The sequence below is a fragment of the Hyaena hyaena genome, unplaced genomic scaffold, assembly GCF_003009895.1.
Source record: "Hyaena hyaena isolate Hyena2069 unplaced genomic scaffold, ASM300989v1 scaffold_52, whole genome shotgun sequence".
NCBI classification, from domain to species: domain Eukaryota; kingdom Metazoa; phylum Chordata; class Mammalia; order Carnivora; family Hyaenidae; genus Hyaena; species Hyaena hyaena.
In genome coordinates this window covers 2944943-2957375 of record NW_024080684.1, presented here as the reverse complement: position 1 = coordinate 2957375, position 12433 = coordinate 2944943, and the positions used below count along the sequence as shown (strand labels likewise).

The 12433-nt window shown below is 35.2% G+C and overlaps 1 protein-coding gene across 5 annotated transcripts in view; it reads left to right on the top strand.

Moving 5' to 3' along the window:
• UTRN (utrophin) overlaps positions 1-12433 on the top strand; it is a 576845-nt gene that overhangs the window by 260706 nt on the left and 303706 nt on the right. For 4 of the 5 annotated variants that reach the window (XM_039230877.1, XM_039230878.1, XM_039230879.1 and 1 more), the window contains 4 exons: positions 1707-1877; positions 7168-7347; positions 9614-9742; positions 10051-10221. In XM_039230877.1, coding sequence (XP_039086808.1) covers positions 1707-1877; positions 7168-7347; positions 9614-9742; positions 10051-10221 — 651 coding nt within the window. Of the gene's footprint in view, positions 1-1706; positions 1878-5314; positions 5332-7167; positions 7348-9613; positions 9743-10050; positions 10222-12433 lie in introns of those variants that run through there. The other variant, XM_039230880.1, reaches the window with a different exon arrangement.

Sequence of the window (12433 nt, the reverse complement as noted above, 5' to 3'; positions counted from 1 at the left end):
TGAAAGAGTAAAGTGAACCTAGGGGACCAGAAAAAAGAAATGTAATTCTGCGTTACTCATTAAGAAAATTCAGTCTTAAAGTCATTCCAGAAAATTTCATCTCATACATGACTTCTCACTCTACTACTTTTGCAAATTGCCTGTACCTATGTGCGCATAAAAAGAACACATTTTTATTTATGTATTATGTTCTGATGCCCTTAAAAATGTTATGAATGATGGGGCGTCTGGGTGGCTTAGTCGGTTAAGCGTCCGACTTTCGCTTAGGTCATGATCTCGCGGTTTGTGGGTTCAGGCCCCACGTCGGGCTCTGTGCTGACTGCCAGCTCAGAGCCTGGAGCCCGTTTCAGTCTGTAACTCCCTCTCTCTCGGACCCTCCCCTGTTCACGCTGTCTCTCTCTCTCTCTCCTAGAAATAAATAAAAAAAAAACATTAAAAAAAATGTTATGAATGATAGTTTTGTTGAGAGTACCATCATGTAACGTAAGGGGTCAGACCAGGCTCAACCAGTGGCCATGCCACCCTGATCACGGCCTTAGCCTCCTTAAGCTTCACTGCCCTGATCTGCAAAGTAGAAGAGATTGTGCCCATCACGGAGACTGTTGTGGATTTTATTGCATAGCATTAAGATTCCCCAGTATAACACAGGAACTATGTTAAGAGTCTGGTAGGGGTGCCTGGGTTGGTTAAGTAACTGACTCTTGGTTTTGGCTCAGGTCATGATCTCATGATTCATAAGACAGAGAGCCCTGTGTTGGGCTCTGGGCTACAGTGTGGAGCCTCCTCCCTTTCTCTCTCTCAAAATAAGTAAACATAAAAAAAAAAAAAGCCTGATAAATGTTAGTTCAGTTGATTTTGCTATCTGTCAACCACAAAAGCAATTTAGTAACAAAGGGTTATGTTGCACAGTTATATATTATATTTTAAGTTAACTAGTTAATTACAAAACATAGTTATGAAAATCATACTATTCCCCCCACAAATTTCTAGGCTATAGTATATATGTGTGTATGTGTTTTAAAGTTTATTTTGACAGAGAGAGAGAGGACGAGTGTGCAAGAAGGGCAGAGGGAGGGAGAGAGAGAGAATCCCAAACAGGCTCTGCACTGTCAGCATACAGCAGGATGTAGGGCTCAGTCTCACAAACTCTGAGATCATGACTGAGCTGAAATCCAGAGTCAGATGCTTAACCTACTGAGCCACACAAGTGTCCTGTGTGTGTGTGTCTGTTTTTAAACAGAGTTCTTTGAGAGGACTGTAAGGCATCTTCTGTTTAAAATGATAAAAGACACCATTTACTGATTCCTTAACTTTGTTACAAGGACTGGGTCAAGCCCTTTGTCATTTAATACTCCTAACAACTTTTGAGGGTTGTGCCTCTGCCAAGGTCACTTAGAAAGTAAATGGAAAGAGCTAAGATGAAAACCCAAGGTTGCCTAACATTTAATGACTATAGTATATTGTCCTCCTCTGGAGATAAAAGAATGTAAGAATTGAGTTATTCTAGGTGTGAGAGATAAGGGTTATGTAGGTCTTGGGGGTTAAGTATGAATACAGTTTGGATCTTTATTAGTTATTATTTGGATTCACTCCTATTATGTTTCTCTCTCTCTCTCTGTTTCTCTCTCTCTCTCTCTGTCTCTCTGTCTCTCTTTTTTTCTCTCTCTCTCTGTCTCTCTCTCTCTCTCAATCCCTCCTCTTTTCAGGTGACAGAGGGAAAACAGGATCTGGAAAGAGCATCACAGTTGGCCCGGAAAATGAAGAAAGAGGCTGCTTCTCTCTCTGAATGGCTCTCCGTTACCGAAGCTGAGTTGGTACAGAAATCCACTTCAGAAAGTGTGCTTGGCGACTTGGATCTAGAAATCTCCTGGGCTAAAGTAAGTCGTAGTTCAGGTTACCTGCCAATATTATGCCAGGGTCACCTGTGGCGTTTTGTTTAGGATGTCATATATCTCCATTTCATATTAAACGTAGCCTTTTCTTTTTTTTCTATTATTTTTCCACCTCTGTGTCTTAAGAAAGAAGAAAACATTTAAAAAAGAAATAACAACAATTTTAAGAAGATATTCTTACTTTGATTCCAAAAGCGTTAAACTCATATGGGTCTTGAGTAAGGGCTCTATAGGCATTAAGCTTATGTGGTACTTGAAAACAATTGTTGCCTTCAAAATTGGTGACACTTTTTGAGTATTCATTTTTCACACAGAATCATGCTGAATTTATTTATTAATTTTTCTATAGTAACTTTGTACCAGTAACAAATCTTCCTGTTGCAAACTACCTGATATAAAGAGCATAGGTACAGAATTAAAAAAAATTAATAAAAGATCCAAGAGTTTTCCATAACTTGTAGTAATTTTGAAATCAGAGATTGGAGAGTAGATTTGCTAGTTCTCTCTTTTGAGGTGGATAAAGAATTGAACACAAAGTAGTTTTCTTTTTAATCTACCCATTTTCTTTTCCTAAATTTATTTCCCAAGAAGCATGTATACTAGAGATAAGTGCTGAATATAAATATTCAGGTCGATACGGTGACAGAAGTTTATATAAAGTCGCAGGTATCAGTTGTGACATCAAACACCAAACATCAGGTGTTTGCTTATGGGAAGTGAAGAGAAGGTGCTAGGAGGTTCTGGGTGATACAGCTGCTTCTTAATTTGAAAACTTCATGGAGAGAAGCATTGAAAGCAAGTCCAGATAGGAAGCAGTAGAATTGCTGATGAAAAGTATAGTTCTGCCGTGGGCTGTGTGGGGTGACCAGGAGATGGAGAAAGGGATGAAGGAAGGAAAGGAAGAACGTGGGAGTTCATGGGGGTGCTGTGAATGAGTACAAAGGAAAGGCACTAAATTTTATTTTGTTAAATTTATGTTTTCAAGGAAATGTTATCTTCTTTGTACGTTTTGAAAGCCATTATTTTCCTATTGTTGAAAGTTTATTTATTTATTTGAGAGTGTGAATGCACACATGAGCATGGGAGGGGCAGAGAAAGAGGGAGAGAGACAGAATCCTAAGCAGGCTTCTTAACGCTGTTAGCATGGAGCCTGACCCGGGGCTCAAACCCATGAAACATGAGATCATGACCCGAGCCAAAACTAGGTCAAATGCTCAACCAACTGAGTCACCCAGGCGCCCTGCCATTATTTTCTTGTTAATAACTTAAGTTGTATAGGCTAATTGAATGACATTTGCATAGTGTAATTAAAAAAGAGGCAGGGTGCCTGGGTGGCTCAGTTGGTTAAATGTCTGACTCTTGATTTTGGCTCAGGTCATGATCTCGCAGTTCTTGGGATTGAGTCCATAATGGGGCTCTGCACGCTTGGGTCTCTCTCTCTCTCTCTTCCTCTCTCTTTTTCTCTTTCTCTCTCCCTGCCCCTCCCTCACTCTAGCTTGCTCTTTCTATTGCTCTCTCCCTCAAAATAAATAAACTTTAATATAAGAAGACAGAAGCAAAAATCATTTATAATCCAAGAATATGCTGTTTTTATTTTAGTTTTTTACAGGCACATACATACAAACATGCAGGGCCACAAACATTTACAAACAGTTATATTGTGTCTAACGTTTCTTGATCTTGTTTTGAAAAACTTTTATCTTTAATACTTTACTTGCAAGTATTTTTGAATCACACCTTGGAGAGGCATAGTATCTTATTGCTATGGCATAAATTAGTGCCAGTTTTCACTATTGTAAAAAATGCTCTGCAGCTTAATCATAGCATATGGTTATAATTATTTCTTGAGGGTAAATTCTTAGCCTTAAAAATGTTGGCCAAGAGGTATATCCATTTAAAATTCTAAAACATATTATGAAATTGCTCTTCAGAAATGTACTCACCAGCTGTGAGTGAGAATTCCTGCTTGCTCAACACCAGGCAAATATCATGTTTTGGTTATTTAATTACTGCATTTTCCAAAGGTTAGAGGCCATTTATAGCTCTTTTTAAAAAGTTGCCTGTTTGTAGTTTTGACCATTTTGGTCTTTTAGAGTTCTTTACCTATTACAATTATAAATGCTTAGTGTGTGTATATTGTTCCATTTTTATCTTTTTTTTTTTGCCATTATGGTTTCTGTTCTGTATGGTTTCTTTTAAAACCACTGTATTATGTATTTTTTAAAGAATACATCTTTTTCTTCGTTGTTTCTACCTTTAGTGCATATAAAAACCAATACTACTCCAAAATTATATAATTATTCATTTATATTTCTTCTAGCTCTTTTATAGCTTCATCTTTTACCTTTAATGTTTTAATCCAGTAGAATTTAGTTTGGTGTAGTATCATGAGGTAAGGTTCTAACCTTTTTTTCTGAATAGTTAACCATTAATCTCAGCACTATTTATTAACTGTCATTTCCCCACTGATTTGACATGATAAATTCTTATGTATTTTTTTTTTTTTTGCCTGTTACTTTTCTTTGTTTTCTCCTTCACTGATCTGACCCTCTGAATTGTTCTTCAGCTGTGTAACTATATAGTTTCATGATATATTTCAAGATGTAATTAATGGATTCCTGTGTTTATGCTTCTGTTTTCTTTGTATATACTCATATAAACTTCAGAATTATTAATCAGAAATTATTTTAAAAATTCTGTTAGAGGGTCACAGTGGTGAGATCAAGCCCCACACTGGGCTCCAAGGTAGGCTCTGTGCTGGGCTCCATGCTGGACTCCATGTTGTGCTGGAGCAGACTTAGAATTCTCTCCCTTTCTCTCTGCTCTTCTCTTGTTAGAGCATGCATGCTTTCTCTCTCTCTCTCTCTCTCTCTTTCTTTCTCTCTCTCAAACAAAATTCTGTTAGAAATTTTCATTTGAATTGCCACAAATTTATAGACTTGTTTTGAGGGGAATTAATATCTCTGTTACAGTAAGTCATTTTAGTAACATGGTATGTTTCATTCCCCCTTCCCAAGTCTTTTATATTACTATATAATGCTTTGGTTTTTTTCTTCAAAAACATTATGTATGGATGCAAAGATGTTTATTCCTACGTTTTTATTTTATTTTATAAGTGAAAAAAAATGCTTTTGCTCTTTTTTATGAGTTACATATGGCTTGCACATAGGTGATACTAATTTTTGTATATTTAACTTTTAATCATTCATCTTTTGGACTCATATCAATTCAGTTAATTTTTACTCACATCAATTCAGTTAGTTGGTTCTCATAATTTTTTAAGGTAAAGACTTAAAATGGTATGCTTGTCTCTTCTGGAACTATTTATTTTTAAATTCCCATTTAATCTTATTTCAGGTTTGAAATAATGAAGATGGTAAATACAAGTCACAGATTTACAGCACATTCTCTTCACTAGAATAAATCAAACGAAACATTTGTATGTAACATAATCACCCACTTTTTAATGATTTTTTTAGATTTAAGAAACATTCATATTTCACAGCATTTTAATGTATTTGGACTTTAAAATTATATAAGAATTTTTCAGTGTAAAAATTTAAATATTTTCATTCCTGAACTTTAATACTATTTTATTTGATAGCTAAAATATTATTATTTTCAGTGTAGCCATTCTCTTTACAGCAGTCTATTACCATAGATAAGTTGTGTGTGCTGTTTACATTTAATTCCTTATTACTTTTTATAATTCTTAAGATTGTTCGAGTCAATCAGAACATTGCCACTGAAGGTATATAGAAAGGTTTAACTGCAGAGAGCATGGCTGTGGGGTTTTTTCCCCCCTCTCTTTTGGAGAAGAACATTTAAGAGAAGTATTTTAGTGCCTTTATAAGTATACCAGTATTCGATATGGCCAAGTGAATGTTTAAACCTTGACTGATTTGGGAACTAGCAATTTTTATGCCTTCTCAAATGAAATTTAGTGATGGGAGATTAAATATAAATGAGCTCCTTGAAATGATTTCTTTAAATGTTGTTTAAAAAAGGTACAATAGCAGTGGGTGGATATGCTTATGTTACTGTAGCAGGATTCTTGCACAGAGAATCGTGACACCAAGGCTTTTCTTTCTAGGAAGCAACTTTATTCCAGCCGGCATCACTCAGTAGGCCTTGTACCCAAAGAACTGAGCTCCCAACACCACGTGGTGTGGTTTTTTAAAATATATTTTTTACTTCTTTGTCTTCCATATATGGTAACACAGAGACAGAGACATGCAGTCTGATTAATGTGGTCTTATGTTACAAGGTCGTGAGGGATGTTGTCACATACAGGAATAGCAAGGTTGCCTTGAGATGTTCCTTTTTTTTTTTTTTTTTTTTTTTTGTCTTTCTTAGAGAGGGGACCGTACCACATAACGTTTTGATTGAAAGAACTTAGTAGTTTTAATTTTGGAATCCAACATTTTTGCTATATTTCTCTAAGTATGTGTCCTTTTTTAAAAGGTTCATTTGAGAGAGAGAGAGAGAGTGAATCCCACACAGGCTGTGCATTGATGCTGTGGGGCTCAAAATCATGAGCCGTGAGATCATGACCTGAGCTAAAGTTGGATACTTAACTAACTGAGCCATCCAGGTGCCCCTTGCTGAGTACACATCTTGCCTGATCAGACTTATGCATGTGTGAATCAAGTTATCGTTATGCCACCCAGTATATTATTTTTGCCTATGACAAGTATAACTGCAGCTTAGATGTGCTATAGTTCTCTTATGATTTTGTTATGATGAAGTATTTTTTTGTAATTCTTACACAATAGATTATATATTAAGTCACCCAGTACAAGGTGTTATCTTTGCAAATAAATGTAGTATGCATCAGTAGTTTCCTATAGTAGTCATGGAGATAAATTCGTTACAAAACTTTTAGAATTGTGGTTCTGGAATAGTTCAGCTTTGCCAACTTATAGTGACTGAATATAAAATTGATTCTTTATGTCTAAAGGTCCGATGAAGGTATGGTATTTGTGTATAATAATTAGAATTTATACTTAAAATGAACAAAACTCAGCTCTTTTACAGCTGAGTTTGTTACTTTTTTGTATTTGCATAATTCAGTGTTTTAATTTTTATTAGGGATTTAAGAACCCTGAACATTTAATAGGTTGTGGAGCATTGGAAACCTTTGACATATTGTAAATTATCTGGGGGACCCATGGACTACTGTGGATAAATGGAAGAGAAGTTTTTTAAAAACTAAAGTTGTATGAACTCTTCTAGTGTTCTGGAACAAGTGGGTCGTGGTATTTTTATTTTCTAGAATATTCTGAAGGATCTGGAAAAGAGAAAAGCTGATTTAAATGCCATCACAGAGAGCAGTACCGCCCTCCAGAACTTGATCGAGGGCAGTGAGGCTGTTTTAGAAGAGAGGCTTTGTGTCCTTAACGCTGGCTGGAGCCGAGTCCGTACCTGGACAGAGGACTGGTGCAGTACGTTAATGGTATGTTTCTGGAAAAATTTAATGATGAAATCTTTTCTCCTTTAATTGTTGAAAAACCAATACAGCTTTGATTAGAGCTTTAAATCCTGTATTCTATGTGTTTCAAGTGAATTAATTTCATTAAACTACATTTTATTTGTTCAATTGAAAAGATAGTAACTTTCTAGGGTTAAACGTGTCTCTGTTAAGTAATACACCACTTGTGATATACATAGAAATATGTTCTTTAATATCTTAGTGTACCTCACTTACTATGTTTTTAATGACTTGATATTATATTTAACTGTAATGCTATCATAAGCTATATATAATACTAATTGTGTTCTAATAATGGCATATTAGTTAAGAGCACAGGTTTTAGGATCTCATGGCCTAAGGAAAAATTTTTACTACTAGCTGGATGGCATTAGTCAAGTCACTTACACTCTAAATCTCATTTTCTCATATGTAAATGGACATTATTATAATTTCTACCTCATAAAGTTTTTGTGATGATTATGTGACATGAAACATGTATAAATAACTATATAGCTGTACTTAACCAATTTTAGATATTATGGTGTTGATTATGATAATTATTAAATGTTTATTGTTGTTAGTCTTTAGTTATTCTACCAGTAATTATTTCTTGGATAGAGTGACCTGTTAAATTTCACAGTGATTTTCTGTCCCTCTTATACTAACAATGAATATAGGGCCACCTCCTCCTCTCTTCCCTTAGAGGGAGTTTCATTTATAAATTATTATTTTGTTTTGACATTTCTGGGATAGGACCTTTTTTTCAAATTCATAGAATTACTGGGCAATAAATAGAGATAGAGAAAAAGAAGTTATTGTGTGTTTGAGCATTTACTGAAATCAGTCATAATGTGTAGGGCACTGAAGTTCATGGGATCATGTCTTGATCTGTGAGAACCATATCCAGACTTGGTTATTAAGAACAAAACTTGGGTAAATTACTTAAATATTGCTACATTTTAATTCCTCTCTATATAAAATTGGAATAAGAGAACATATCTTACAGAGTTCATAAATGTTAAATAACGAATATAAAACTCTTGGCTCACAGAATATGTTCATGAAATATTTTATACATTCATTTTTATTGTAACCAATTTTAATCCACATTCTCCCAGCCCTTACTTCTTCAGTCTGGACCTTCCAAATTCTCCCTTCAAATAATGCCTTTATTGTCCTAGTAGAACATTTAACATTAAATAAGTCTTGTGCTCATCAGTTCACCTTTCTTAGAATCCTGATCACTGCCAAAACTTTTCTCATTGACTCTCATTTTCTTTTTTTAAACTATTCTTCCATATTAACGAATGAATAATTTGTTTTCTTCTCTTTGAAATACTTCTCAGGTTTTTTTCTAGTTTCCTTTGTCCTATAAAATGTAGTTCTGAAAAGCTGTGGGCTGCCCCACTCTTTGTGTTCAGGTTCTAAATTCTTGCCTTAGCCTCAGCTATTTTGCTTAGTTTTAATTGGTGTTACTGTTTTCTTCTGGTTTTTGCATTAATCTCTCACTCACATTTTCCATTCAGCTTCAGGAAATATTAGTGAGGTCTCTGCCAGCTGTAATATTAAGTGCTGGTGGCATCAAGGTGACAAGTCACAGGCCTGCCCTACATTCAGTTATAATCCATTGAGCAAGCAGAATCTTATTCAGTGCATATTTTAATAATCCTTTTATATTACTACTTTTAAAAGTTTTTTTTTAAGTTTATTTATTTATTTATTTATTTATTTATTTTGAAAGTAAGAGAGAGAGAATGAGAATCCCAAACAGGCTGTGCACTGGTGGTGCAGAACCTGATAAGGGCTTGAACTCATGAACCACAAGATCATGACCTACGCCAAAGTTGGACACTTAACCGACTGGGCCACTCAGGCGCCCCAAATTATTACTTTATAAGTGAGCTTTTAAAAAATAGGATCAAGGGTTGGTAGATGAGATTACTTATAAGAATGAAGAATAAGGGAGGCAAACAAAATGAAATTGAAAAAGAGTTTCACCTTTTATCTTTCTTCAGCCTTTGACAATATTGTATTGAGGTCTAAAATAAATTAAAAGCCATGTAACCATAGCTATGCATTTTTAGGAATGAGACTTACTCACTGGGAAAGAGCTTTGCAGAAAGATAGAAACCTGTCTTGAAATTCAGCATACATTAGCTTTGTGAAGGTTGTTTAAATGTCAGTTCTAAGTTTATTGTCTGAAGTGTTGCATGTGATTGCACCAGCGTTTCATTAATTTTTTTTCTAGAATCATCAGAACCAGTTGGAAATATTTGATGGAAATGTTGCTCACATAAGCACCTGGCTTTATCAAGCGGAAGCTCTATTGGATGAGATTGAAAAGAAACCAGCAAGTAAACGGGAAGAAATTGTGAAGGTACCAAGCACAGAGGATCAGCAACACTTCTGGGAATGGAAGATTTGGTGTGGTCTTTTCTCTCATGCTCAAAGTTACTTGTGCACTCATTCTTTCCATGCATTTGATTCGTTAGTTTTTTTTATTTTGGTGGAAGAAACTGAGGCTTCAAATGAGTTATATTTGAACACCTCTTCCTTAAATTGCCCTAAATCTTTCCTAGGGATCCAAGAAATTTATTTAAACTACCTCTAATTCTGAGTTAGCATCACACCTATGTTTGGTTTTGATTTTTCCCATGTGATAATTTTGTGTTTTCTTATAATTAGCGTTTAATATCTGAGCTGGATGATGCCAGCCTCCAAGTTGAAAATGTCCGTGACCAAGCCCTTGTTTTGATGAATACACGCGGAGGTGCAAGCAGGGAACTTGTAGAACCAAAATTAGCCGAACTGAATAGAAACTTTGAAAAGGTGTCTCAACATATCAAAAGTGCCAAAGTGAGTAGTAATATTTTAATATAAAAGTATTTTTCCTGTGGTCATGTGTCTCAATGATAGGTGATTATTGGGTATATACATCAAAAATTATTTATTATTTATTTATGTATTTATTGAGAGAGAGACAGAGAGAGAGAGAGAGAGAGAGAGCAAGCGAGCAGGGTAAAGGGGCAGAGGGAGCAGGAGAGAAAATCTTAAGCAGGCTCCACACTCAGCTCAGACCCTGATGTGGGGCTTGATCCCACACCCTGGGATCATGACTTGAACCAAAATCAAGAGTCAGAAGCTCAAATGACTGAGCCATCCAGGCACTGCTACATCAAAAAATTTTAAATTAAAATGATTTCAATCACTTTTTCCTTGAATGGAGCATTGTCCTTATTTATTTGTGATGTTGCATATGAAGGAGAGAAAACAGGAAATTAGCATTGAGCAAAGTAACTCATTTGAGAAGAAGTGGCAAAGTTTCAATCAGAAGTTAAAATTGCCTATAAACTAATGAAACTCATTTCCAAGCTAGGGATGAATATTAGTCACACTTTATAAACTTGTGCACACTATATGTGTGTGAACTTATTTTTTGTGTTTTACATGCTATTACATCTAAAAGTTAAAAGTAATTTCATAATTTAGACCTAATGCAGAAAACTACTATCTGCTGTTATAAATTTGAAAAGGGGCTTTATGAATTTAAATAAGAGGATGGAGTTCCTGGGTGGTTTGGTCGAGCATCTAACTCTTGATTTTGGCCCCGGTCATGATCCCAAGGTTGTGGGATCTGCACTGAGTATGGAACCTGCCTAGGATTCTCTCTTTCTCTTGCTCCCTCTGCCCCTCTCCCCCACTCATGCTTTTTCTCTAAGATAAAATAAAAATAAAATAAAGTAAACTAAAATAAGAGGATAATCAATAAGAGATTTTCTTAAAAACTTCTTATTTATTCTACCATATTATAATTGTTCTCTATGTGTTTACTAATTCTCTTTCCTCTTTTCCTTGCCTAATGAGAGGAGGAAATGAAATGTTGTATTGCAGTGCTGTCAAGACCTGGGTTGTAGCAAGTGCTCAGTAAATGTTAACTTGAAAAGACGAAAGCCTTTTGAAGGTTTACTAGGGCAAAAACCAAAAACCGCACAGCTGACTTTGGGGGTCATTCAAACCAGGTGTTCATTCTGACAGAGGATTATGAGTTTTTCAGGATCCCAGCTGGGGCCATAGATTGGTATTTTTGAGTATTTGGTTAATTCTACCTCTTAAGGGTTGGGTATGGACCCTCCCTTTTGCAAGAAGTAAGTATTATCTAAGTTTGCTTTAATTTGAAATGTCTGACATAAAAGACCAAACTATCTTTTATAGCTCATGAATATACTTAGATTATTCACATCTTAAGGAAAACAATAATTTACTTTAACTTTTGTCTTCCTTAGCTTTGAACTTAACTTCCCTACCTTCTGTCCTCAGCTCATTTGTTTTCTTCAATAGATATATGGGAGCATTTTCCCGGTACAAAAGAGTAAGGCATGAGACATAGGGATAGAGCAAGAGGAAGTACAAAGAACCAAAATTGTTATTATCCCCATAAATAACTTCTGTCAACATTTTGGCATACATATTTACTCTTATGTGTATATGACGTTAAAATATCAAATTGTGTATATTGTTTCATATGTTCTTCTTTGACATGGTTTTCAACAGCTGTGGGGTGTTCCATTATATGATGTGTTATACTTTTCTAAGTGAGTTTTCACTTTTAGTGTGCTTTTATAAATATTGAATTGTCAAATCTTTTTATGCATATCTTTTTTCTCATGTGTTAATATGCCCTAGAATCAATTCTTAGAATTCCTTGAAATTGTTGCAAAAGTTGTGCATATGATACCATTAAATAGATTTCCCAAAGAGTCCTACAGAAAGTTTGTACCAATTTCTACTTCCATAATCAGTGTGAGAGTGCTTGATTTCTCATGCTCAGCTCATGTCATTTTCCTGCATGTTAGTTTTACTAGGATTGTTATATTGAGTTTAGTCATATAACATCTTTCTATATTGATTCTGAAAATACTGCATTGAGAAATATGTACTTTTTCAGAGTTTGGGTACCAAAATCCAAAGAGGATTTTACTGGAGGAAGGTTAACTGGGAGATGTTTTGTGGGATGTACCTCTACTGTGCTCATGTGCAATAATCAGAATCCCCCACACTGCATTCCAGG